Source organism: Chaetodon auriga, chromosome 1 (assembly GCF_051107435.1).
Source record: "Chaetodon auriga isolate fChaAug3 chromosome 1, fChaAug3.hap1, whole genome shotgun sequence".
In the NCBI taxonomy this organism is placed as follows: Eukaryota; Metazoa; Chordata; class Actinopteri; order Chaetodontiformes; family Chaetodontidae; genus Chaetodon; species Chaetodon auriga.
This window is the reverse complement of record NC_135074.1, coordinates 19116321-19141162: the sequence shown is the minus strand read 5'-3', so window position 1 is coordinate 19141162 and position 24842 is coordinate 19116321. Positions and strand designations below refer to the sequence as shown.

Here is a 24842-nt window from a genome sequence, read left to right as displayed (position 1 = left end):
TTGCCTGGAAGAGAAGTGTTATATGTTTTAGCAATAAAAATAACATAATAAAACTGACTGCACATTTAAAAGTTAAACTAAGAAATCTTTATATTCTGTTTGGTGTTTTCAGCAGACTGGTGACCTGTGTCCAGCCCAGCAGAGCGCAGACATGACTGCAGGCCATCTAAATAAAAGCAGACCATTCTCCAACAGCCTGTCTCAGCCTGCAGGCGACCCTGACAAAGGCCAGGCTCCTGTTTTTCCCAACACAGAGCCCCTGAGCACGATCCAGAAGCAGGACATTGCAGCCACCAGCTCCTTCTCTGTGCCTGCTGATTCTCTGCTCCAGCAAGGCTCACAGCAGTTCCTCCTGGAGCCCAGAGAGGCTCTCGGACAGGAGAGGCCGGGCAGCAGTTCTGGAGCTGTGGGGAGGCTGTGTGGAGAACCTGCACCTCAACAGCAGCAACTGCCGCTGTTCCCCCCGGACGAAGTGGCCCAGCTGGAAGAGGCAGTGAGGCAACTAAAAGCCAAGGGGTTCTGTAACTTACCACTGCAGTCTGACAACTCAATGGCCAAGCAGCAGCAACAACACATCCAGCACCAGCAACAGATCCAAAAACAGCAAATTCAGCAGCAACAGCAACAAATTCAGCAACAGCAGCTTCAACAGCAGCAACAGCAACAGGTTTTGGAGAATTTACAGCAGCAGCTGTTTCAGTCACAGATTCAGATGCAGTGTGGCATGTTTCAGGATGCCTCTCAGGGCAAGAACGCAGAGCAGCAGGGCTCAACACAAGGAGTGGTGCCAAACCAGGGGACTCTTTTCCAGCAGGCCCAACAGCAGCAACAGCAGCAGCAGCAACAGCAGCAGCAACAACAAGCAGCCCTCTTTCAGCAGGCGAGTGACCTGCTCTCAATTCAGACCAACTTCCTCCAGCAGACGCCCTCACACCCTTCACCACCCATGTTCCACACTCCCAGTTCTTTGGCTGAAACCCAAGATCCGCAGGGGGGGCTGTTTCAGAAGGCCTCTCAGGAGCAGGTCCAGGCCGCACTCTTCCAAAACACCATGACAGTACTACAGTCTCCAGACCAACAGCCATCAACCCCTGGACTTTTCCTTCCTCAGACGTCCCTGCCCTCTCAGCTTACAACCAGCGGTGCCCAACAGCAGCAACAACAGCAGCAACAGCAGCAGCAGCAACAGCAGCAGCAGCAGCAGCAGCTGGCTTTCCTCAGTGCTCTACAAACTCCTGCCCCTGAACCACAATCAGTATTTCAGGCTCAGACCCAGCTCTCCCCCATCCAGCAGAGAAGCCCCATGGAGCAGCAGCAGCCCTCCCAGCCCCAGCCCCACACACAGCCAGCCCAGCAGGCTTCCCTCTTTCAGAACATCTCCCCACATCCATCTGCAAACACACTCTCTCCAGGCCAGCAACAGCAACAGCAGGCTGGCCTGCTGTTCTGCAGCAACCCCCTTTCCACTCCAGACCAGGCCTCTAGCCTCCTGTTCAGCAGCCAGGGCCAGATGCCACCGCTGACCAGCAGCAATCTAGTTTCCCAAGAGCCCCAGAACCCCTCTCTGCTCTTTTCCCAAGCCAGCATGGTGACAGTAAGCCAGCAGGATCGCTCTGAGCCCATGGCCTTAGGGAACCCCACCGATCCACGGCAGCAAGTCATGTTTCAGGAGCAACAGCCGATGCAGCTGGGTAGCGGCTCAAACAACCGGCAGGAGCAGCCTGTGGGCCTCTTTATGCCTCAGTCTAACATGGCTTCTCTGCCGGGTGGACTGGCTGCTCAGGAGCTTGCACAGTCAGCCATGTTCGCCTCACAGAACGGCGTGACAAACCTCCAGACGACCACCTCCTCCCCTGTTCAGCAGCCAGGGACTCTGTTTCAGACGGCTGTCAGCGGGAGCATCAGTCAGCCCAGCCAGCCTCAGCAAGCTGGCCTCTTCCTCTTTGGGATTCAGAATGGTGAGGACTGGATTGCACCTCATGATTGATTGTAGAGTTGTCAAATGGGAAAGTGAATGGGCAACTCATTGGGAAATCTATGTGCAACCAAGATTTAGACCAAAAATTCACATCACGAGGTGCATTGACTTAGCATTTGTGAAGCTTTCATACAGCTTTCCACAGTGGATGGAGGTGATCATTTGTCATGGAGAGGTGGGGACAGAATTCACTGTAATATTATTGATAATTGTCTTTCAGTGAATCCACACTGGGATATGACACCTTAAAACACTTTCCTTTGTCAAAACTGATGATCAAGTAAAGTTTTTAAACAAAATGGGGTAAATGAGGTATAAAACGTAATGAAAATAGAAAATAAAGTTCACCTTGTGATGAATTTGTAGACATCATCTCTGTCATGTCATTAATGTGCACTAACAGTACTTCAGCTCATTTTGACCAGGTGCTTCTTCTGCTCCATCCTTGCAGAGTGCGGGCAACTGATGAACACTCCTGGAAACACACTGTCAGATCAGATTATAGCCATCAGCCAGTCTGGTCAGAACCAAAGAGAGAGTGATGCTCACATCCAGTCCCTGCTCAGCCAGTCCCTGTCTCAGTCTGCGTCTGTGCAGAACAGCATGGCTGCCTCTCAGAACATGGAGAAGATTGATGACCTGCTGGTCAGCCTGCAGGAGCCGGGCAGCAGCTTAACTCGTTCTTACTAACCTCCATACAGGTTCATGGGTTTGCTTTTTTTTTTTTTTTTTTTTTAACTGATGATATCTGGAATAATTGTAAAACGTAGACAGTTAAAATACTGTCTGTTGATAAGCTCATGCAGTACAAGATTTGTTTGAGACAAACTGAACATGTGCTTATATCTGATCATCAAGTATGTTTCTGCCCTACTAACACATTATTTGGTCTTCTTCAGGAAAGAGCAGTGAAGGTAAACATTGTGAAGTTCTGAGCCAGTCTCTGAAACATAAGGTCCTCGTGATTGTTCTCCAGAGTGGCATGAAATTATCACTAAAGGCTGACTGGACAAGTTAGTGTCCAGACAGTGAACGTGGAATTTGGTTCGGAGTTTCGTGGCTGAGTCGGCCGGCCAAGAAAAGAGATGAAAGTACAGCAGCTTAGTGGCCTTGTTATTCATTCAACTCATGAAGTTTTGTGTATATCTGTAGATAGATTATCAGTGATGTAATCTGCAGCATCCTTTGGCTCTCGTGGCATTTTTAAGGTGTTCTCCAAAGTGTTTAGTGGTTTCCATGAATAGTGTTCCCTTTAATGGCTTGTTTGTGGTTTTTATTTTTTTTGTTGTTGTTGCATGGAGGGTAGAGTGTGTGGTACAGCAGGAAGGGGTTGGACAGAATGTGGTACGTATGGATGAATAGATAGAAGATGTCGAAGGTGGATGCTGTTGATGTGGTCTGAAAATGATCTTCACGCGACGCAGTAGCGCAGATAGAATTGATAGAAGGTTAGAGAGGAGGTTGAGACATGAGAGGAAGAAGAGTAGTAATGAATAGTAAAGATTTCTACACTAATCTGACATGGAGTCACAAACAAGTGTCTGTCATATATGTGGGTGCTAATTATTTCAGTGTTTTTAGCAGCTAGCGTGCACCTGATCATATGAATAAATTCACTCTAGCTCTCTCTGATAGCCCACAAAGTGACACAGTCAGAGCTCCGTAGGTGTGTGATCAAGTAATGTGGCATCATTTTTGGCTATTTACAAAAGGCCTGGCTGAATTAGGTCCAGTCCTGTCTCGACCTGTTTGGTACAGTAATAACTGTAAAAGGGTATCGGTAGATCAGCCAACAGCTGTGCAGCGAGGATGGACGGACAGATGGCATCTCCAGCACAGCGTACGGACAGCACGGCATACTGTAGGCAAGCAGACGTGTTCAGACTAACATTTAGTCTGAGTTCATCAAGGCCAAACTGTGTCAGACTGCTGCTTTTTTAGAACAGGTTCTCCTTTTTAATACAAAAGAGATGAATCTTTTAAGAAAGTGTGGCAGTGGAAATATAACAAATGCAGGCTGAGACTTCTTTCATGCTTTCATATTCAGCACTTTACGATGCTGTTTGTTCTTCGTGACCACTTTACTCATCGAGGGTACAGTACAGTCCCACAAGAGGCAGTGTTTCTTTGTTTTGTTTTTTTTTCAGCTGCCTCTTCCTCATTGTTTACAGTGAAGAAGATAAGTTTCTAACATGCACATGGACCAGACATTTCTGTCATTTCTGTCCTGTTTGTATGGCAACATTTGCATAGAGAAGCAGACTCTCAGAAATATGTCTTTCAAGCCGGTGTCATTAAATTTATCACTCTGTCAGTTACCGCATACCATTCTTTTCCTTTTGGTTATGATTTAGATTTATGGTCTGGATTTTGTAATTCAGCAGTGCATCTCATCGCCAGCCATGTTACAACCATCATGATTCATTCCCAAGGCCTAATACATTATTTATTCCTGAAAACCAGCCTCCAAATCTGGACAAATGAGGAAAAATGTGCATCAAGACATTTTTATCCAAATGTTATTTTGGTTGACATGTTCACTCTTTTTAAATACATGCATCTACAATAGAGAGAGTAGAGTGTAATATAGTAAATTATTTTTGTCAAAAGGGTTAGATCATTATGTGTTTTAATGTCACTTCAATGGCATTACTCTGCGTCAGGCACGCATGAACTGGAATAGTATTCTTAAACCAGCTAGAAAAGAGCCGTTTTTTTTTTTTTTTTACCAGTTTTCTTAATGTGATGGATTTGGTGAATGTTGAGGAGAAGCAACAGTTTGTTGGCTACAGCTGCACATTGTACATCTCATCCAGGTTAAGGTATTAACATGGGAACAGAGCCCATTTCACATGCTTTCTTGTAAATGTACACGTTCTGAAGACTTGGCGTCTTCGTCCGCAGTCGGTCAGTGGCCTCAGGACCAAAGTTTGACGCTAATCTTGCTTTGCTTAAATCCTGATGACAGGCCAGTTTTATGGCTCGTGAGCTTTTATTCTCTTCTTTTCCGACTTCTAAAAACCGTTAGAAAAGAAACCATTTTTTGCCTCCATCATTATTAGGCATAATGTCCTGCTGCCACACCTTTTCCTTCTTCTTGTTTTTTTGTGGTTTTTTTTTTTTCCCAAAAAGAAAAAAAAAGATGTTTGTGTCATGTTTAGTTTCACTGTAAGTGTGTGCATGAACAAGGGGCTGGTCTCTCTGGTGATGACAGAATTAGCTCAGTTTTATGCCTCAGTGGTTGTCTTGTTTTCTATGTACAGTTCGTGAGAAACGAGTGAACACAGTTACATTTTATATACTTTAAATCACAACCAGCTGTTGTTTGATGATGGAGATTATGTAAACTTGACTAATGTGATTTATGGAGCTACGGCGCATCAGTTTGAGCAGTTTTAGTGGTTTTTAAAGGGACCCTACTCCTGAAGGAAACCTGACCTTGGAGAAAAGAGCTATCTGTGATTGGCTTTCTTCAACTTGTGAAATAGAAGAACTAAGATTTCCAGTGTTGAGTATTTATGATTTTATTTGTTTTTGTTTGTTTTACAAAGTTTCGAAAGATTATCTTTTTTTTTTTATTGGTATAGTGCCTGTGCCTCTTTTTTAAGAAGCATATCTAATTTATTTGTGTGTTGGTTATTATCTAAATTGTTTCCCGCAATCATAGTTGTGTTCAGATATTTTGTAATTGTATCCATGACAGCAATATGATTTGGCCCTCACACCTGCTGATACTGTACCTGGCACCTTGCGATGATGATTAATGAGACAGCAAAGTGCTTTGTACACTATGAATAACATGTACATTCCTGTGCACAGTTACTCTTTTGTGATTTTGGAAGGTGTCGCTGTAATAACATACACCTTAATGTACATATCATGTGTTTGCGTATAATTGGACCGCTGGCCCTGTTGTCCTTTTTGACCAAGTAGTTAACAGCAGGGCAAAATGACACCAAACAGTTTTTACGGTCAAGAAAAAAACAAAAAAAAAAAATCCTTCAAAACAGGACCAACAAATGTAAGTATTTCTACTCTAAATATAGTACTGAATGTGATTATACAGCGTGGCTGTAAATGTCTCACTGAGATGCAGAATGTCCTTTTATACACATGCTGGGGAGGTAATTACTTTTTGAAATTACAGCTTTCTCATTTGTGTATTTACAGTGTAACTGGAGATCAGATAAAGGCGTGACTCATTATGCAGTCAAGTGTGGAAACGAGATGGATTGTTAATATAAAGTTCTCATATTTCCTCGACGCTACAGACTCTTGACTGTCTCTGTTTCTTGCAATAGAACAAGATGTGGTTTTCTTCTGACGTTACCAGATCATTTGATATCAACAAACTGAGGCTATCACAGGTGTTCAAACGGTTCATTTTGTCCTAAAATGTCACTTTAGACACGAGTAGGTATTGTACATGTGCTCTGAGGACATGTCGCGACCATATTGATGTTTCACCATTGTTGCCTGTTTAATAGCCCGCTGGTCTTGCCAGTGATGATTAGTTCTCGTTAATTAGAATGTTTTAAGCCATAAGACTTTAAGTGTACTTTAAATGCTCGACAGCAGTGACCAGATAAATGTGGTTGTGGTTGATAATGTGTGTTGTGCAATTTCTGTCATGCATCTAACTTGTTTGTACTGAAGTATCCATTGCATTTATGTTCTACAACGTAGATGCAGGCAAATTTTCTCTGAAACTGCTATGCAGCTAATATACTGTAAATGTAGATCTGTGAGTTTTTGAATATATATTTTTCTAAATAGCCTCTCCAAAGTAGAAAACCAAAGTAGATTTCCTTTCTGTTATTTATGTTGCTTGTTAAAATGTTTTCTGATGCTTTGAGTGCTGCCTGCAACTGATTTTTGAATCTTTTAGCCAGTTAAAATGCAAATTTCTCTTCTCAACAACCACCTCAGACATGGATGATCTTTTCTTTTTTGGGGGAGACAATTATTTGACTGTCTTTACTCCCTTCTTGCTGGCAGGGTTTATATGGAGGTTTGCTTCCAGACTTACTGTTTACTGGTGCAGTGGTTCCTAATCTTTCTGATTTCTCTCAGGGGCTCTGAGATACCAGGAAGTCAGACCAGTAAATATCCACGAATATGAGATTTATTTTGTCCCATAATTTTGGAACAATGTGAGTTAGAAATTCTCCAAAACATTTATACACCACATAATTTGTTGAGTTTGATATTATTTTCCAAAAACCATTTGCTTACCCCCTTTTCACTTCTAACACAAGGGAACCACTTTTCTAGTAAACAGGCGGTTTTTTGGTCCTGGAAATAGCAAGCGGGAAATTGTGCCTTTTTTGTTTCTAACCATGTGAACAACTGTCAAATAATCATCCTTGGGAGGACGAAAAAAAAACTTTCTGTTGCTTTTGTTGGGACATTTTTATTCTCTTGCAATTAAATTTCTGTAAACTTGCTGCTATCTCTATTAAACATATATACTTTAAATGGTATGCCTTTGAGCTTTTATTTTAAGTTTTTTTGGTGTACACTATTGGACAGGAATACTTGGCTGTGGTACGAGGATACACGATTCAAAAATGTCAAAGCAGCCTACCTGACACAGCTGAAGCTACTGGCCCATGACTGATGGCTGAGGGTAGTCTTTCACACTAATTTAAATTTCAAACATTTGAAGAAATCATATGTTGCATCTTTTACCAGCAAGGCAAGGGCATAGTATGAGAAAATAGACACACGTCTTCAGCTTGTTTATAGCTCTTTGCTTTTAATGGAAACTCTTAAAACAAATATCAGTTATATATTTAATGTCATGATTCATGGTCCATGGCCATAAATAGTGTTTAATGGCCTTCTGGTCTCTGCTATAGTGCCACCATCAGGACAATAATGACACGTTTTCCCCGCCTACTATATAAAAGGAAACGTTGCTTTCATGGTTGTGAGTTATGAATTGTACCCGCTGGGATCCATTAGCAGACGTTCTTGTGAATCAGTTCCTCTGTTTCTAGAACTCTGGATTAGTGTTGTCTGGGCTGTATGCTGTGGATCCGTGTTGCAGCTTTAGCTTTTTTGTGTGACTCAAAATCTGCTGTTGGACATTTTAGTGATGTATTTTTGGCGCGTGTAAGAGATTACTGATTTCCGGCGGTCTCAAACGCACCATCAAGCACGTCGCGTTTTTTGCAGCGCGTGTGCTACAGTTGATCTCTCCGAGCGCGGCGTCTTCAACATGGCTGATGTAACAGCGGTGGACGAAGGGAAACTCAGCAAAAAGTGAGCTTATTCTTGTCTTCTTTCGCATTTCAACCATTCTCAACCTCTGGCGTAGTGTTATTTCCTCCGAACGATATGTTGGTTCAGGAGGTTTGACCGTTTCTTCTTGGCTTCGCATTACCACTAAAGTGTTGCTTGTGATCAGATGCCGATAGCGAAGTGAGGGTTCCATATGCAGACGTACCACAAGCCTACACATTCCAGGATTCAGTTCGTTTGTGTCTCTGGTAGTTGTAGTCCTGGAAGTGATCCAGTGTCAAACGACATATTGTTTTTAATAACCTTAAAAACTACAACATCCAAAATACATTAAAAGAAATGTCCTCCTCTCATTGCTGGTGTAATCGTACGGTTTCTTCGTCTTATGTTAGATATTAGTGTTAACCTATGGTACATTTAATTGTGGCATTTTACTGTAGCAGAGCATTTTCTTAGTATTTTAGGCACTTGAAAGCGTCAAAACAGTTGTTACATCTTGCTAACTGCGTTGTCCTTCGTTCGTCTTGACTCTACTTGCTAGCAGCAACGCTGTGAGATCCCTGTGTGTCTTTGACACATTCGCCATGATAACTAAAAGTAAAATTAAAAGTAAACGTTTGCCTGAGTTAGTCTGTTGGCAAATTATCTGCGAGTTTACCGGTGTACTTAATATATTATTTTTTGTTTTTACTCCGTTGTCTGGATTTTTGCTTCGGCTCGGGTCTTGGTGCAGACCAGTAGGGTTACATTAAACCCTCCAGTGTTCAGTTTTACCATGCGTGCATACCATACCATGAGACCACCGTTGTTGTATATGATCTACACTGTCCGTCTATCTATCTATCTATACATATATATATATATATGTCTATTTTCTCAGGTAGTTCAACATGCTATGTGTGGTCAGAGCAGCCAGGCAGCAGCTGTGCCAAGCCTTTGGTGTCAGAGGACAGTGGTTAAAATGTGCGACCCCATGCACAGCTGCAGTCCCACCTCAAATTTGCGAGAAGCGTTGGAGAGGTGACAAAAGGTTGGTGGCTTTTCCGTTCCAGTGAGAAAAACAACCAACCTTTTGTCATCAGAGCACAAGTGGTCCCCTTCCCTGTTCTGCATCACAGATTGTTGTGCATCTCTGTTATGGTGGATTGTGCCATGGCCTTGATTTATCCTCATTTTCACACACCAGAGTGGTGTTAAGATTTGAACAGCCATTATATTCCAGTTCAAACTTCAATATCTAACCTATGACTCATCTTTTATTGCTCCTGTATTTCTGAGCAGTGAGCTGAAGAGACGAATGAAAGCTGAGAAGAAGGCGGCTGAGAAAGAAACCAAAATCAAAGAGCAGCTGGAGCAGAAGAAGGAAACCAATGACCAGGCAGCGCAAAATGTGGATGAGGAGACGCTTGATCCAAATGTGAGCTTTTTCTATGGTCATTATACCTCATTCGTTACTTATTATACCGTTAATGTTTTGATCCTTTTTGTATAAATAAAATCTGCCTCCCACCTGTTTCCTTCTAACATAGCAATACTTCAAGATCCGCTCCCAGGCAATCCAGGACCTGAAAGGCACAGGAGATGACCCATACCCACACAAGTATCATGTAGACTTGTCACTCACAGAGTTCATCGAGAAATACAACCATCTACAGCCTGGAGACCAGCTGACTGATGTTGTCCTCAGTGTATCAGGTACCAGAATATTTATGATCATAAACTGACTTTCTGTTTGGTGTGTACAGTGTTATCCAGCAGGAGATTCCCCATTGATCTTAATGCATGATTGGCAGGTCGTGTCCATGCCAAGAGGACTTCTGGTGCCAAGCTCCTTTTCTACGACCTGCGAGGTGAAGGCGTCAAGTTGCAAGTTATGGCGAACTCAAGGTACAGAATGATAGACGTGGTCAAAAAAACGTACTTTGTATTTGTTGGCTTTGCTCTACTGTGGCAGCATTCTGGTTTTTGGGTGGAACTATCGTCATCATCTGACTTCTCAGTACACACATTTTTATGAATTTTGATTGGTAACAGCCAATGACAGAAGACGCCTTACTTGGCCACAAATCCACATTTCCAAGATGAATGTCACTTACTTGCATTGGACAACATTGTTGTGTTATGAAATGTTACGTAGTAGATCATTGACTCTCCAACACCATGTGGATACTTCAGAGTGCAGTGAGTTCATTTCTTCCTCTGCTCTGTCAGGAACTACAAGTCTGAGGAGGACTTTGTGGTCATCAATAACAAACTGCGCCGTGGTGATGTCATCGGTGTCCGTGGTAACCCAGGGAAGACCAAAAAGGGGGAGCTGAGCATCATTCCCATTGAGTTGACCCTGCTGTCACCATGTTTGCACATGTTGCCCCACCTACACTTTGGGCTCAAAGACAAGGTAACGCTCACCACAATGAGAGACCGCATGCTTTGCATGTTGCACACAAAAGTGAAAGTTAGACTAGATTAGATTGAACTTTATTGATCCCATTTGAGTTCCTGGTGGAACAGAGATTTGCTATATGGTAGTAACAGCAAAAAATTCTACATAGCTTTGTTGTTACTGTGGTACTACATGGTAGACATTTCTCCACAATGAAGAGTTTGAGTTGTCAAACACAGGATGGTTGCATACTGATGCATAGTAATGGCCTGATATAGAGGGTATGCACTGACATTACACTTTCTAAGGGATACCAACTCCTCGCCATCACTGAGGGGCCAAACAGACAAACACATGTCTAAAACATGCATGGTTTACTGGCACGCCTAAAAGAAAGTGAGGCCATAATGCAGTTGGAATTTTCCTGTTATGACAAGTCCACAGTGAGAAGGTTTGGTTCCATAACAACATATGAGCCTGAGAGGAAAATTCCAGTTTATCTTGTATAACATTAAAAGATTTGTGGTTTTTTCAGACACTGTACTCTCAGATGAGGGCACATGATTCATCTTTCTCTTCTTACCAGCGAGAGAAGAAGAATGAAGTGGTTTTGACACATGTTCAATACTCCTCCGCTAATCAGGAAACGAGCACTTTCATTTTCATTCCAGCCAGTCCTGGTTGCAATGATGCTAAAGTAGAACATTTTGAAACTTCTCCATGTTAAAGTGATGTTAATTTTACTGTGAGTTTGGTCACAGTAGCCTGTGTTAAGACAAATTGTCATTACAACAGCAGCGACCCTTGTTGAAACAGTTGTTCTCACGATGTGTGATCTTTTTCTCAAAGGAAACACGATTCCGCCAGCGCTACCTGGATCTGATTCTCAATGACTACGTGAGGCAGAAGTTTATAACTCGCGCTAAAATCATCACTTACCTGCGCAAATTCCTGGACCAGCTGGGATTTTTGGAAGTAAGCATTGTTGTTGTAGTTTGTTTACACAAATACAAAATATGGATTTTCTAAAAGAATGTCTAATAGTTCGTACATTTGACGCAGTTAAAATTAGTCTGTGTCAGCTTGCTTTGCTGAATCGTGTTTATTGATGCTTTAGATTGAGACACCAATGATGAACATTATTCCTGGGGGAGCAGTGGCCCGTCCATTTGTTACTTACCACAATGAGCTGGATATGAACCTCTACATGAGGATTGCGCCTGAGCTCTACCACAAGGTAATCCATCATTCTCAAGAGCCATCCTTCTCAGTGATCAATCACTTCCAGGGGGATTGTTTTAGCACATTTGTTGTATCAATGTAATGTTGTGCCTGTGATTATTTTGTACAGACACACATAGATTTTTTTTTTTTTATGGTTACATTTCTGTATTTTCTGTTTATACGGACTATATTGTATATTTATGCTGTCCATCATATCTTTCCCACAGATGCTTGTGGTCGGTGGAATGGACAGAGTGTATGAGATTGGTCGCCAGTTTAGAAATGAAGGCATCGATCTTACTCATAATCCAGAGTTCACCACCTGTGAATTCTACATGGCATATGCAGATTACCATGACTTGATGGATATCACAGAGAAACTGCTCTCAGGTAAGTGAGTGCACATCCTCGGCCGTGTAGTTGCCTCAAGGTTTGCAGTCATTTGCTTCTTCGCATGTCAGGGATTTGACTGTCCAACTGTCAAACAATCCGTCATGATAGGCACGCTGCTTTTCTGATGTCAACAAAAGGGGGTGTCTTATTTTTGAACCATGACATAGTGGTGGAAAACATTCATTGTTCTACCTCTGGGGGGCGGTACTGATAAAAAGCTAGCTATCTCAGGTGTGAAGGCCTGGAATTGACTGTGGAATCCTGAGGGCTGCCTCCCCTGTTTGCTTCAGGAATGGTGAAGCACATCACTGGAGGGTACAAGGTGACTTATCACCCCGATGGTCCAGAGGGACAGGCCTATGAGATTGACTTCACACCACCATTCAGAAGAGTGAGCATGACCCAGGACCTGGAGAGGATTATGGGAGTCAAATTCCCTCCGACTGACAGCTACAACAGTGAAGGTGAGAATCTGTAGAAAAGCTGTTTTCTACCCTTTTATCTCCATTTAAATAAACCACATTGCCTCTGTGACTTTCTCCCTCTCTCTCTCTCTTATTGTGTCTTTCACAAATTTAGGGTTTGCTGTTCAGTAATCAGTCATTTCTGATTTTCCCTCACGTTTCTCTTTCATGCTTTTATTGACAGAGACACGTCAGTTCTTTGACGACCTGTGTACACAGAAAGGAGTTGAATGTCCTCCACCTAGAACCACTGCACGCCTCCTTGACAAGGTGCTCTATTGATGAACATCATAATCTTTTGTACAGTTTGTTGCTGTTTCTCTCTCTCTCTCTTTTTTTTTTTTTTTTTAACTTTCAAGTTTTAACTAATGACTTTTCCCCTACAGTTGGTTGGAGATTTCCTTGAGGTCACCTGCATCAACCCCACATTCATCTGCGATCACCCTCAAATCATGAGTCCCTTGGCAAAATGGTGAGAAACGCCTCATGTTTATCATCTAAAAATGCGATGTTTTGGGTTCATACTGACGCTTCCCCAACTGTTACAGGCACAGATCACAGAAAGGCCTAACGGAGCGTTTTGAGCTCTTTGTGATGAAGAAGGAAGTTGCCAATGCTTACACAGAGTTGAATGACCCGATTAGACAGAGGGAGCTGTTCGAGCAGCAAGCCAAGGTATGCATATAAGCCTAAACTGTTGTTTTGTTTTTCTCTCCCCTTCAACACGTGTAGGTTCAGGCTCCTTTCTGTTGCAGTGTGAGTGTGTATATTAGTGCATGTCAGTAATTTGAGCTGGATGCTTTTCAGGCCAAAGCTGAGGGTGATGATGAAGCCATGTTCATTGATGAGACCTTCTGCACTGCACTGGAATACGGTCTGCCACCAACTGCCGGCTGGGGGATGGGCATCGATCGTGTCGCCATGTTCCTCACTGACTCCAACAACATCAAGGTAAAGCTGTCATACATCATGAGGAAATGGTCCTTGAGAAATGGAGACATTAAGTCCTTAAACCTCAATGACAAAATAGGGTGTTTGTCAGTGTCTCACAGAATGACTAAAAGTATTTTCTATCATGAGCTAACTTTAACTCATCAGATCAACAAACCATATGACCTAACAGGAGTGTTGCTGATGTCTGTCAGGAGAACAGCGAAAACCTCTTGTCTAGAAAACTACGAGAAAAACCTTCAGTTCCGCTCCTTGCTCTTCTTTCAACAAAGAAATACTCTCCAGTTCAGATATAGCTGATACTATAGGAGCATCTAAGCTAACCTTTTTAGGAGCTGCCATTCAAATAAACAGTGGCTTCTCTCACTGCTGACACACCTAAACTACACCCATAGTTCCTCACAGGACGCTGATAAGTCCAAAACGACTGTGATTTGTCCACAAGTGCATGACTTGAATTCTGGCAAGATGGATTCTCAGCTAGCGTCATCTTGTAAATTCAGCTGCGTGGCGTGGTAAACTCACCCCACCTTTAAGTGGAGATTTAGACCTGCTGTAGTACTGCAGAGCTGTACGCACACTAGGACGCGCATGCATGCCAGTAGTTTCACACTCTTCAGTTCCAAACTAATTGTTTGATATTTCCTTCAGGTACATGATGTCAACAGATGCATTTAAGACTAACTGTGGTTATAAAAGGACTCATTCAAAGTAACAAATTACAGTAAATAGAGACTTAATACAAAAGCGGCCTGGTGCTAGTGATGTACAACCACATGGAACCTTCCCTCAGTGCATTGTCCTGTTTAAGACCTGTTCAGACTGAAATACAACAGAAGAAGACACGATAAAGAGACGAAAACAATGACATATAACATTGTCAGGAAAGCAAACGCCTTCAGCATGAGCTGCCAACATCTGTAGGGCAGATGTGGACTCTTTTTTTTTTTTTCTGTTCATGCTGTAAGAGAAATCCATTTTGGTCCTTTCACAGGAGGTGTTGCTGTTCCCTGCCATGAAGCCTGACGACAACAAGACACCAGCACCCACAGAAGGCACCTCTGTCTAATGCCATGACCCCTGATTTCTCCTGCTGTCAGATCTGCGCAGGAGTCCGTCTGGAGCCTTTACCTCACTGTGGTCATCAGTGGAGCCTGCTGGGTTTATGTGTTATCAATGTTGGTCTCTGTTTGATCCTCACTGTCATTAAGGGAAATCACCTTGTCTCACGGTCGACTGGTAAACAACAATGAATGCTCTCTTCTTCTTTTTTTCGGCTTTTGTATTTCTTACATTTTTGCAATAACATTTGCTGTGTGTTCTTGTTTGACTGTAAGGAGACATTTTAATCCTTGTTGTCATCCAGACAGTAAATGGATGGTATTTAATCAGGAAGTCATGCGTGATCTGCTGATGTATGCAGACATGGATGAAACACTTTTGAATATAGTTTGAGACACTTCAAGGGGTGCTTGATTCTGGCTACCAGATTCAGCGAAGACACATCTTATAATAAAAAAGCTCAAGCACATCTAATATTTAAAGTGTCCTCTGTATATTCATCTGTTTTTACCAGGTTTGCTTGTATTCCTTGTCTGAGATTTATCAAAATGAACTCCACAAATTCCTCTGCCAAGAAGTTTAAACATGGGTATGTCTGAATTAAACGCATATGAATCTACATTGTTCATTGTCTTGTAATGTTTATGGTCTGTTTACACAACAGAATTCTACAAATTTCACTAGCCTGTAGGGTTTCATGGAAATCTCTGGATGCTGCCTTTCTGTTTGTGCAGCTATGTCTTCCTCCTGGCCAGTTTACAGAGCCAAGAGAGCAACTTGTCCTTTTTCCTCTTGAGGCTCTGTAGCTGTAGGTGGCGCTGTAACAATCTCTGCAGAGAGGACCTCCACCCTGCCTCGCCCTGTGTGCTGGCTTCTGCAGATATAGTCTCATCTCCAGGCACAGTGTCTCAAAGCAGGCTTGAGGTAGCAAATGATATCTTTGGCTATGAGTCCGCAGGTCGCCAAGGCAATCTTCACAGCCTCCATCAAACCATCACTAGACAGCCGGGTGCTGGACAGAGCCTCACCCGGTGTGACTTTGAGTGGCTGGCTCGATCCCCTGCTCAGTATGATAACTCATTCTAGGTCGTTGAAGAGTTTGAGATCATGAAGGAAGATTTGTTTATTCATGGATTTCTTTGCCTCCTTTTGGAGCAACATGTGCTCCACCATCTTGTTTTCAAAGCAGGGGCTGCTAAAAAAAAATGTGTGGGGCAGTTTTCTCAGACAATAACATTGACAGATTTAACCATGCAATAGCCTCAGAAAGCCTAAATAACAATAACATAAGGCTGCTGTTTAAAATCCTTACACACGATCCTGCTGTCCATGGCTCTGAAAGTACATCTTAACGATAGTCACATGTATCTTGCTCAGTCATTTTGTCGCTTTTGCTATTTTTCTATAGATACATAACGCTTAATTAGAGGGGCCAAATATACAACTGAGAGGGCCAAACCCCGTTAAGACCCCTCGTGGGCCCCTGCAGTGTGCGAAAGTTCTTACCTGTTTACATACCGTGTTGCACATGTTTTTATGGTTTCGTAGAAATTACTTGCACTACCTGCAGCTACCTCATACTGTTTATACTGTTTATATTTCATGCCACATGCACCACTTTCATGTATTTATATTTTTTGGATATTATGACTATTTGCACTTATGGTTAGACGCTAAACTGCATTTCATTGTCTCTGTGTTGCACTCTGATGATGACAATAAAGTTTAATCTAATCTCAACCTTTAAAAAGCTCCATGGGGACACTTTTGATGGTTCTTTTACCAAAGCTCAGTGTGTAATCAGATCTCATTTCACAGTATCAGAGTCACCAGCCTTCAAGATCTTGCAGGGAGGAGGAAGAAACTACTCAATACTTTAGTGTTTGGAGCTGCAACTAGAGGGAAAGATGCTGAGGCTGCAATCAGAGCTAATGCACCAACATGTAAATGAGCACAGATGCATTTCATGAGTTTATGTGCTCATAGAGTTGGGATCCCAACCAACAAAAGTCTGGTGTTAATTCTCTGTGGGTTTGTCACTAAGAGGCCTGTTTCACATTTTTTCATTGTTTAATATAGAAATATTGATTAGCATGCTTTAACTAATAATTTAATTTATAAGATAATAAAACAAACAGTTTAAAAATGAAATATAATAATAAAACAGTCTGAAAGGAGCTTTTCAGCATAACAAATACTTCTACTTTTTAATGCTTAAGCTATGATACTTGGTATGTTATTATGATTAACAGCTTATTTCTAAATCAACTTTTAAAGGCCACACACTTGAACTCACCCTCCCTCCACCCCTCCTCCTCCTCCCACACACTCCCCCCCCCCCCCCCTCCCGAGCGCGAGCCCGCGACGAGCGGGATGGTGCGCGCCCCCGCGGTCAAGTGTAATGTGCACTGGATTAAAGGGTGGACACACACGGAGTGAAGATGGCGATGAGAGCGGCGCTGCGGTGCCTCTCCGCAAACTTTTCCCCCCGACTGCCTCAACTGTCGTCCGCAGCGCAGCGTTCAGCGACCCGACTGCTGTGGAGGAGCGGCTCTCCGCGAACACTGAGCACGACCTCGGTCCTGTCCACAGGTAAGACAGAAACACGCAGTGAACACGGCAGCCCGCGGTCTTACACAGTCCATTAGAGCCGCTCACACATTCCTGTCTGTGCGCAATGGGCGAAAAACACTTACCCAGTTTGTGTCACTTTCCCACAGCGGAGCAGAGGAATGCGACAGGCAGAGCAGCTCAAAGTTTGGGCTCAACTCGGAAGGGGCCGTGAAAGTGCGAAAACTTTGGGAAATAAGTGGCCACATGTTATATTGGCTATAGTGTACAACACGACTGATGTCACTGGAAGACGTTCAAGCCACGAGCTCCAGATTGTGATGTTAATTAATGGCCGCAGACATAAAATTACCCAAGTCTCGTGCACCAAGTAGTAGCTTATTAAAGCAAAGTCAGCCATGATTCTGGGTATGTGTCACAGACAGCCGTGGTGTGATGCAATTCACGTGTGCATGTGCTTTAAAATGTCATAAACTGATGATTTTTCCCCTCGTTCATTCATCATTCTCCCTCGCAGACTGCAGCCATGTGAAATGTTCAGTTCATTTCTCTCATCCAGTGGGATCATTAGAAACACATCTCTCCTGCTGTCCCCAGCCACGCATCCGCATCTCCCACAGTTCACAATCTGGTTCAAACCTGTATTTTTCTGCATGGTCTGATGCCAGCACTGGCAGTGGTTGAGGCATTGTAGTTCTTTCCTCAGGGTGTTGCAAAGATGACAGCAGGAGCTCACAATCAAAAGGCTCTAACCACCCCTCCCTTTTTTTTGACTTGTCTGACTCGAACAGATCCTGTGTGATATCGAGTCATTGGTTTTCCACCTTTTTCTGTCAAAACACTGATTGTCAGGATCTGAAACTGCACTTGCAGGTTGTCTCATTGCAACCAGTAAACTACAGGTTATTATTATTATTATTATTATTATTATTATTATTATTATTATTATTATTATTATTATTATTATTATTATCATTATTATTTCTAAGCACATGGTGTTGCATAAGAAACTGTTACAGTAAGGTGTTGTTTGGACATGTATGCTCCTTGACACTGGTGGGAACACTTGACACTCTATATATTAAACTCACTGTAGCATCAAATTATTATCATTATTAGTATTTTATCATGGTTCATCCTGATCCATCTGTTCCACACTAACTTGTTCCTTTGTTCCCTCCGCAGCCCTTAAGTTCACTGATAAGCACGAGTGGGTTCGAGTGGAAGGTGGAGTTGGCACAGTCGGTATCAGCAATTATGCTCAGGTAGGTTGTTGGGTTGTACTAATCATTGATTTATGGCACACTTAGTTGAGAGCTTTGCTGATGGCAGTGTAAAAATAGTGATGTGCTAAAGCATGCGGTGTGTGCAGTTTAGGACTGCACTTTGTCCTCACCTGCAGCAACTGTACTGTTTTATGGACACGGTGTGCACAAAATCTCAGGGGTGGGCACCGTAGATGTTCAAGGCTTTGAAAGAAGGGAGGTGTCTTTTGTCTTTGGCGTTGTTTTCACATGTTGAGCAGGCACAGCTTTGCCGCTGAAATGAAAAGTTCATGTGCTTCATCTTTGCTGCTGGCCAGTCAAGAGCTCCAACAGTGGGATAATAGTTTAATGTGGTGCATGATGGTGTTGTGAAAACATGGAGTAGAAACTCTGCTTGTTTCTAAAATGACACTGCTAATGGAATTTGGTATCTGCAGCGAAAATTATTTACATTGTCAAATGTTTATTGTCTGGCTTGGTTCAAGACCTCTGAATCGCTAATGCTGTACGAGGGAACGTGAACTTTGAGCAGACCTCTGACCATGTGTACCCACAGCAGCCTGGAAAGGTCATCCACCACATAAACAATGGACTCACTACAGCCTCAGAACAAATGAGCAAACTGTACAGAAGACTGGTTATAGTTAACAGACTAGGCAGCCTGTTTGCTCAGTGGTGTTTCTTTTGTAGAATTCAGGCTACTAATATGTTATAAAATGATTAAAAAAAAACATGCATTTAAGAATGACTGTTCTGGAAAATGCTTTCAATTGTATGTTCAATCCAAGTGATTTTTAGCCTCAATGACAGTTTTAGACTTCATGAAGTGGGTGGCCTTAAAACAAGTGGCCGTCATCCATTTTTACCTTTCAGGCTTCATTTATGGACTGAAGCAATGATGGCAAAGCCTTGACACCCAGTGCAGTGTCAAAAATGTTGAAGTCTGTTTTCGTCTGGGTCTCAAAATCCTTACCAGCCAAGTTTCCTACAGTCTCAAGATATTCATCAATCATTGTGCTTTAGCTTAAATGTGTAGGATAAATCAAAGCGCATGTCTTGCATCTTTGATAGATACCAATTAACTTGTACAGAGGAACATTTCTACATTCATTCACATGAGGTCCACACGTTAGTCTACCTCCCCACGTGCTGTGTAAGAAGGCATGAAATAGCTTGAATAGCAGAATAGCTCGCTTTCCCACTTCGCATCACAGAGTAGAAAATCTTCCACCAGCCACTACATTTGAGTCTCATTTAAGCATTTCAGATTAGAAAATCAGCTGTGCCATCCCCCACTTGCTCAATTCTCTGAATTCAGCAAACTAAGGGATCACTGACAACTGATAGCTCCAGGAAGATATTACTGCGTGTGACACAATCTCCTACAATACATCCATCATTTTGCCTGCCTTATAAAGTAGCCCACAATACATCGGTAATAAAGCAACTAAAGCTCTAAATATTACAACAGTTTCTGAAGTCTAGGATAATGTGTCTGGTCACTGCCAACATAAACACTCGTATTTTAAGATAAACCTTAAGTCTGTATCCATGGGTACAGCTGCTCCAGTTTACTGTGTCTGAATGAGCATTTTAGCATCTTGGTGGCAGCAGTAGTTTGGGTCTCATGTCTGTGCTTCAGAATAGTTGATCAGGCTGACTGTGATTAGCTGTATGATTGAATTACATACAGTAAATTTCCCTGAGCCACTAATCTCTGTGGACAGTGTCACTGTTGAAACACTGAAAAATGAGACATGTGCTTTGTGAATTAGTTCAATTTCTCAGTACTAGTTTTGTCTACATTGATGGCCCTGCAAACCTGACTCCATGCTGCCTGTCATAATAAACAATACCCCTGTAACGTATGAGATACACTTAAAGAATAAGTATGGTGGGAGTCTATATTTTTAATATTATTAACAACTCCCATGAAAAGATCAAAACCAACACTGGATTGATGCCACTAACAAGTACTGTTTGTAGCCAAACCCTTAAATATCCTGAAATATATTCCCATAGATCTCCATCGTTTAAGAACACATCAACAAGCCACACTGTTGCACTGGGTAACATGTTCCTCCGTCACACATACACTGTCCTGCTGCTGTGCAAGATGTGTATTCATCCATCCCTGAAAATAGTCCTCAGCAAATGCACTGTTTGCTCCTGTTTGAGTAATATTTGCCCAAACCTTCAGTTCCCAGCTGTTTATTATTGTTATTGTCATCATTGTTTTTGTTGTTGTTGCCTTTAAAAATAACAGCTATATATTTGCGACCCATTTGTATTGAGAGACGGTTGCATAGTTGGTTTTGCACTTCATGGGATTTGTTGGCAATAATAAATATGCTTTTAAGTCACTATTAGATTATTGCTTGTAGTCAGTGTAATATAGTTCTGCATGTAGGCTGTAATTCTTGCAGTTTTTCTTTTCTCATTGCAGGAAGCATTAGGTGATGTGGTGTACTGTGGACTCCCTGAAGTTGGCCAAAGACTTGAACAAATGGGTGAGAGCCTTGAATACACGGCATGCTTTTCTAGATTTCATATATAGTAATTGAGTCCATCAGTGTGTTATCTGTCACTCTTTCTCTGTGTGTGCTGCAGAGGAGTTTGGTGCCTTGGAAAGCGTGAAGGCTGCCAGTGAGCTTTACTCACCGCTGACAGGGGAAGTGACTGAAATCAACACAGAGCTGGCAGAGAATCCTGGATTGGTGAATAAAGCCTGCTATGCAGAGGGTAAGCTATCTGTTACGCTATTCTAGTTCCCATGTGTTGTGGTGATTTCCAGGAATTTCTCCTAGTAGATTTGTTGCCAAGGCAGATGACGCAGAATAATCTAACTGCTTGGTTGAGAGAGCACGTACACTTCTGGCTTTTAGCGTATCCACTCTTACTTTTCAGGCTGGCTAATCAAGATGACAATTGAAAAGCCGGAAGAACTCGACGGCCTCATGGACCAACCTGCTTATGATAAATTTATTAAGTCACTGGAATAAAGCGCTAAACTCACTGTGCTGTTTTATAATGTCATTGCAATCAAAGACTAGTAGGCAGGGTTACTAACATCTTGTGTGACACTCTTATCTGTGGTATTTATTTTGATACTGGAATCGTGCTATCAAAATAATTTAAAGTCCTGAGTAACATCTTCCGCTTAGGATTTGTTTAGCTACTAGCCAACCTAAAGGGCTCATAATATCAAGATCTGTCAGTGTTATTGGGTCTTTATCTGGTGCTTTGCTTCATTTTTAAATGTGCACAGATGTGGTAAAAGACTGGAAAGTGATTGTAAGTGTTGTGTAACATTCATTGAATAAAATTTGGTCCTTGCATGTGAATTGATGACCCTGTGATTTTCTTTCTTTTGTGTCTTTTTTTAATTTTTTTGAACTCACCAGCAGCTTTAATTTGAATTAAAATTATAGTTTCGCCAACTATAGTAAACATGCAGGGATGTGTTGAGATGGTGTTGGTGTCAAGATGGCACCAATTTATGATGTGTTACAGACATGTTCCTGTCGTGTTGCTGCACATGTGCTGACAGGGCATGCTGCTTCTTTTTGCTTGTTATAGTTCCACACACCTTGACCTTTGCCCTCAGGTGCAGATAGGCAGAGATTGCAGAAGCTAGTTGATCAATGATTAATGAAGCTGTGGTTTTAGAATCAGTGACTGAACAAAAACCTGCACTCTTAGGCTCATCAGAGAAAATAAGAGCTGTAATTGGTATTACTGGCTAAAACTGACTAACTGAAATACTGTCACAGGTGCTTAAAGTCACTGAGAGTAAAAATTTCACCTCGAGTTCATCGAATATTCCTTTGAGTTCATTTATTTCGTGTCTAAATGCCCTCACAATACCTTCCTCTCAAAGTGAAGGTCTGTTTGGCTGACCTATTTGTCTAGCCTCCCAACAGCATATTTTTCCATACTCATGCCTTTTCACACTAGATCTCTCTTCACCTGAAAGTTCTGCTCCAGAATAATGAAGCACGATGTTGTAAAAACACAGATTTATTATGTGAACGCTGTTTGATTAAGACACATGATTGTCTTTTTGTCTGATTATTGTGTTCACAGAGGTCACATTGATGCAGGGACACGCAGAGGAACAAGTTCAGACAGGGCGGAGCACAGCAAAAGCCCACACAGGAAATGTTTTAAACTTCATTCATGATTAGACATGAAATGACATGGTAGAGGTGAGGAACTGATATGTCCAGTGGCACTTGTCTGTGCACTGAGTTTTGCAGTTCATGGACGGCTTGTGGACAGTCCTGCTCACTCATGTTCATCAATCTGAACCTCTGAGGCCTGCTGTATAGATGATGCGCATGTACTAAAAGGTTGCGTATACTGGATTTCACGCACATGCATTTCCAATTTATAGCTCTCCCATCACAGGAGAAAAACGCTGATTTCATCACCCCTCTTAACTTCTCCTACATATGAGAGTGTCAAAAGAATGGAAAGGCCACTTTGGGAATAGATACAGACGCCCCTCTCTAATTCCTGTAGGTCGCCGCGGTGGTTTGTGCGCCTTCCGTCTCGCTTCGAGTAGGTCTGACTTATTTAGCGACATGAAAATCTACTGAAACTTCAAGATCGCCGGTAAATTGGAAAGCTTGCTCTGTTCGTGTGACATGAAGATGTTGACGCACGTCAGACACTGTGCAGTTGCTGAGGCGCACAAACATCGATGACGCACAGGAGGCGAAGCACCCCTGAAGGCCATGCAGTATGGAATACCCTCGGAATAAGTCACATGTGATGCGCAGTAGATCTCGTGGATGACGTGTAGTTAACTGATGTGCCATGTGTAATATACCATCCACTTTGATGTCAGACCTGCACGTGGGTTTAACTCTAATTTGATTGACATGTATGAAGGAAAGGTGTGCTGGACCTGGCGTGCGCAGAATTTGTACGTTTAAAGATTTCTGTGCGTACGTAGACGCCATCTTTCAGTATGAAAACTGCACAGCCTTTTATGCACGAGGTGCAAGGAGCTACCTGTAAAACATTTCTCAACATAAAGTGCTGTGTGCATTATCATTCAATGCCCATTGTCTTGAATAAAGAAAGGTGTAGTGCAGTAACAGTACAATAATGTCCTGCACAGAATGACTCTGATTATTAAGGCCTCTGATGACGCCATACAATTAATTCTATTTATCATGATTCTGTGCTGGTGACAGCCATGGCCCGGATAGATTTTAGTGGTCAAAGGTCACATTGACTTAACCAGACACGTTTTTGGCCATAACCCAATGATTCATAACTCAGCATTTGCGTGACAAAATGTCCCACATTGATTGAAATTGATTAAATGATGAAATTTTAGATTCAAAAGGACAAAGGTCACCTTTACTGTAACATCACAATGTTCAGCAAAAACACTTTTCTGGCCATTATTGTGTTGAAGATGTGTGTGAAGCACCCACGTTTTATAATTTGTAACTACTTTGCAGCAACATCTGTATTTGAAACATTGTAGTCCATCGCAAGCTCATTGGTTTGCTGATATTGAGGTTCAGGTGGTTGTTGTTGCACCATGTGATGAAGCTCTCTATCCTCTGTACTCCTCTGGAAAAATAGTTTCTAAGTGAGGACAGCATGTTTCTCACTGGAAGTTATTCACTGAAATCCTACGTGTCAATATGGTGATAACTTCCATTTCACCAGAAAGTACAAATCTCATAATATCATCACAAAAGCCACATACAGGACACATCACACACATACATACACACGTCTTTCAAGACACATAGAAATAACCAGTTTGAAACTTTGGTCTTTGGTCATTTCCAAATACAGGCACATGCTTACATTATCATAAAGTGACTGTCAAACTTCTTGAAAATAATCTGTGGCACTAGCTGTAGTCTATATACTGTCAGTATAGTAACTGGCTACAAGGGAATTTAAAAAACAGCCAAGACTACCGTTAACTACCGATGAAAGGCGCTAGGTCTACATCTAGTGGCCAGTACAAAGTACTAATTGCAATGTACAAAAAGTACTGTATCAAACATGTGAACACAAGATGACTACATGGAGTAAGTCCAATAAACATCACAAAAAAAGTTAATAACTCGTTGTATTAATAAAACTCCACACTTTTAGGCAACCTAACCTCTATTTCAAAACACATCAGCAATCTATTTCCAACCGAAAGGCAGCCATATAGGTCACATTTTTAGAGCTACAGAAACAACTGCTGCAAGCAAATTCGCAAATGTCAAGCAAATAAAGATTTTCCTGCAACGTAACAAAGATGATTAAAATGAACGCGTCTT

At 42.1% G+C, this 24842-nt stretch overlaps 3 protein-coding genes across 6 annotated transcripts in view; all 3 read left to right on the top strand.

Annotated features, from left to right (window-relative positions):
• Positions 1–7456, top strand: part of nfat5b (nuclear factor of activated T cells 5b) — a 35396-nt gene extending 27940 nt beyond the window's left edge. Inside the window, exons 12-13 of one of the 2 annotated variants that reach the window (XM_076728359.1) lie at positions 116–1958; positions 2430–7456. In XM_076728359.1, coding sequence (XP_076584474.1) covers positions 116–1958; positions 2430–2668 — 2082 coding nt within the window. In that variant the 3' untranslated portion in view covers positions 2669–7456. Of the gene's footprint in view, positions 1–112; positions 1959–2429 lie in introns of both variants that reach the window. The other variant, XM_076728350.1, reaches the window with a different exon arrangement.
• Positions 7457–8162: 706 nt separating this feature from the next.
• Positions 8163–15320, top strand: kars1 (lysyl-tRNA synthetase 1). 3 transcript variants are annotated; one of them, XM_076728318.1, is made up of 15 exons: positions 8171–8245; positions 9105–9254; positions 9506–9641; positions 9754–9919; positions 10018–10111; positions 10436–10622; positions 11457–11582; positions 11725–11844; positions 12059–12221; positions 12515–12688; positions 12873–12958; positions 13075–13160; positions 13237–13363; positions 13496–13639; positions 14634–15320. In XM_076728318.1, exons 2-15 carry the CDS (start codon positions 9115–9117, stop codon positions 14706–14708), a joined length of 1824 nt encoding a protein of 607 aa, XP_076584433.1. In that variant the 5' UTR covers positions 8171–8245; positions 9105–9114; the 3' UTR covers positions 14709–15320. The 3 variants fall into 3 exon arrangements, with proteins under 3 accessions (XP_076584455.1, XP_076584433.1, XP_076584443.1); XM_076728328.1 differs by lacking the exon at positions 8171–8245 and adding an exon at positions 8591–8635; XM_076728340.1 differs by lacking the exon at positions 9105–9254 and having other exon boundaries at positions 8163–8245.
• A 1775-nt stretch (positions 15321–17095) lies between these two features.
• Positions 17096–21881, top strand: gcshb (glycine cleavage system protein H (aminomethyl carrier), b). Its single transcript, XM_076737745.1, has 5 exons — positions 17096–17293; positions 18458–18537; positions 20984–21047; positions 21148–21279; positions 21445–21881. The coding sequence occupies exons 1-5, from the start codon at positions 17143–17145 to the stop codon at positions 21537–21539; spliced, it is 522 nt and encodes a 173-aa protein (XP_076593860.1). The 5' UTR covers positions 17096–17142; the 3' UTR covers positions 21540–21881.
• The last annotated feature ends 2961 nt before the right edge of the window (positions 21882–24842 follow it).

Coding starts and splice junctions, on each gene's coding strand:
- gcshb (XM_076737745.1), top strand. CDS start 17,143: ATGGCGATGAGAGCGGCGCTGCGGTGCCTCTCCGCAAACTTTTCCCCC. Junction 17,294..18,457: donor GACCTCGGTCCTGTCCACAG/GTAAGACAGAAA, acceptor TTCCCTCCGCAG/CCCTTAAGTTCACTGATAAG. Junction 18,538..20,983: donor GTATCAGCAATTATGCTCAG/GTAGGTTGTTGG, acceptor TTCTCATTGCAG/GAAGCATTAGGTGATGTGGT.
- kars1 (XM_076728318.1), top strand. CDS start 9,115: ATGCTATGTGTGGTCAGAGCAGCCAGGCAGCAGCTGTGCCAAGCCTTT. Junction 9,255..9,505: donor CGTTGGAGAGGTGACAAAAG/GTTGGTGGCTTT, acceptor ATTTCTGAGCAG/TGAGCTGAAGAGACGAATGA. Junction 13,161..13,236: donor ATGAGTCCCTTGGCAAAATG/GTGAGAAACGCC, acceptor CAACTGTTACAG/GCACAGATCACAGAAAGGCC.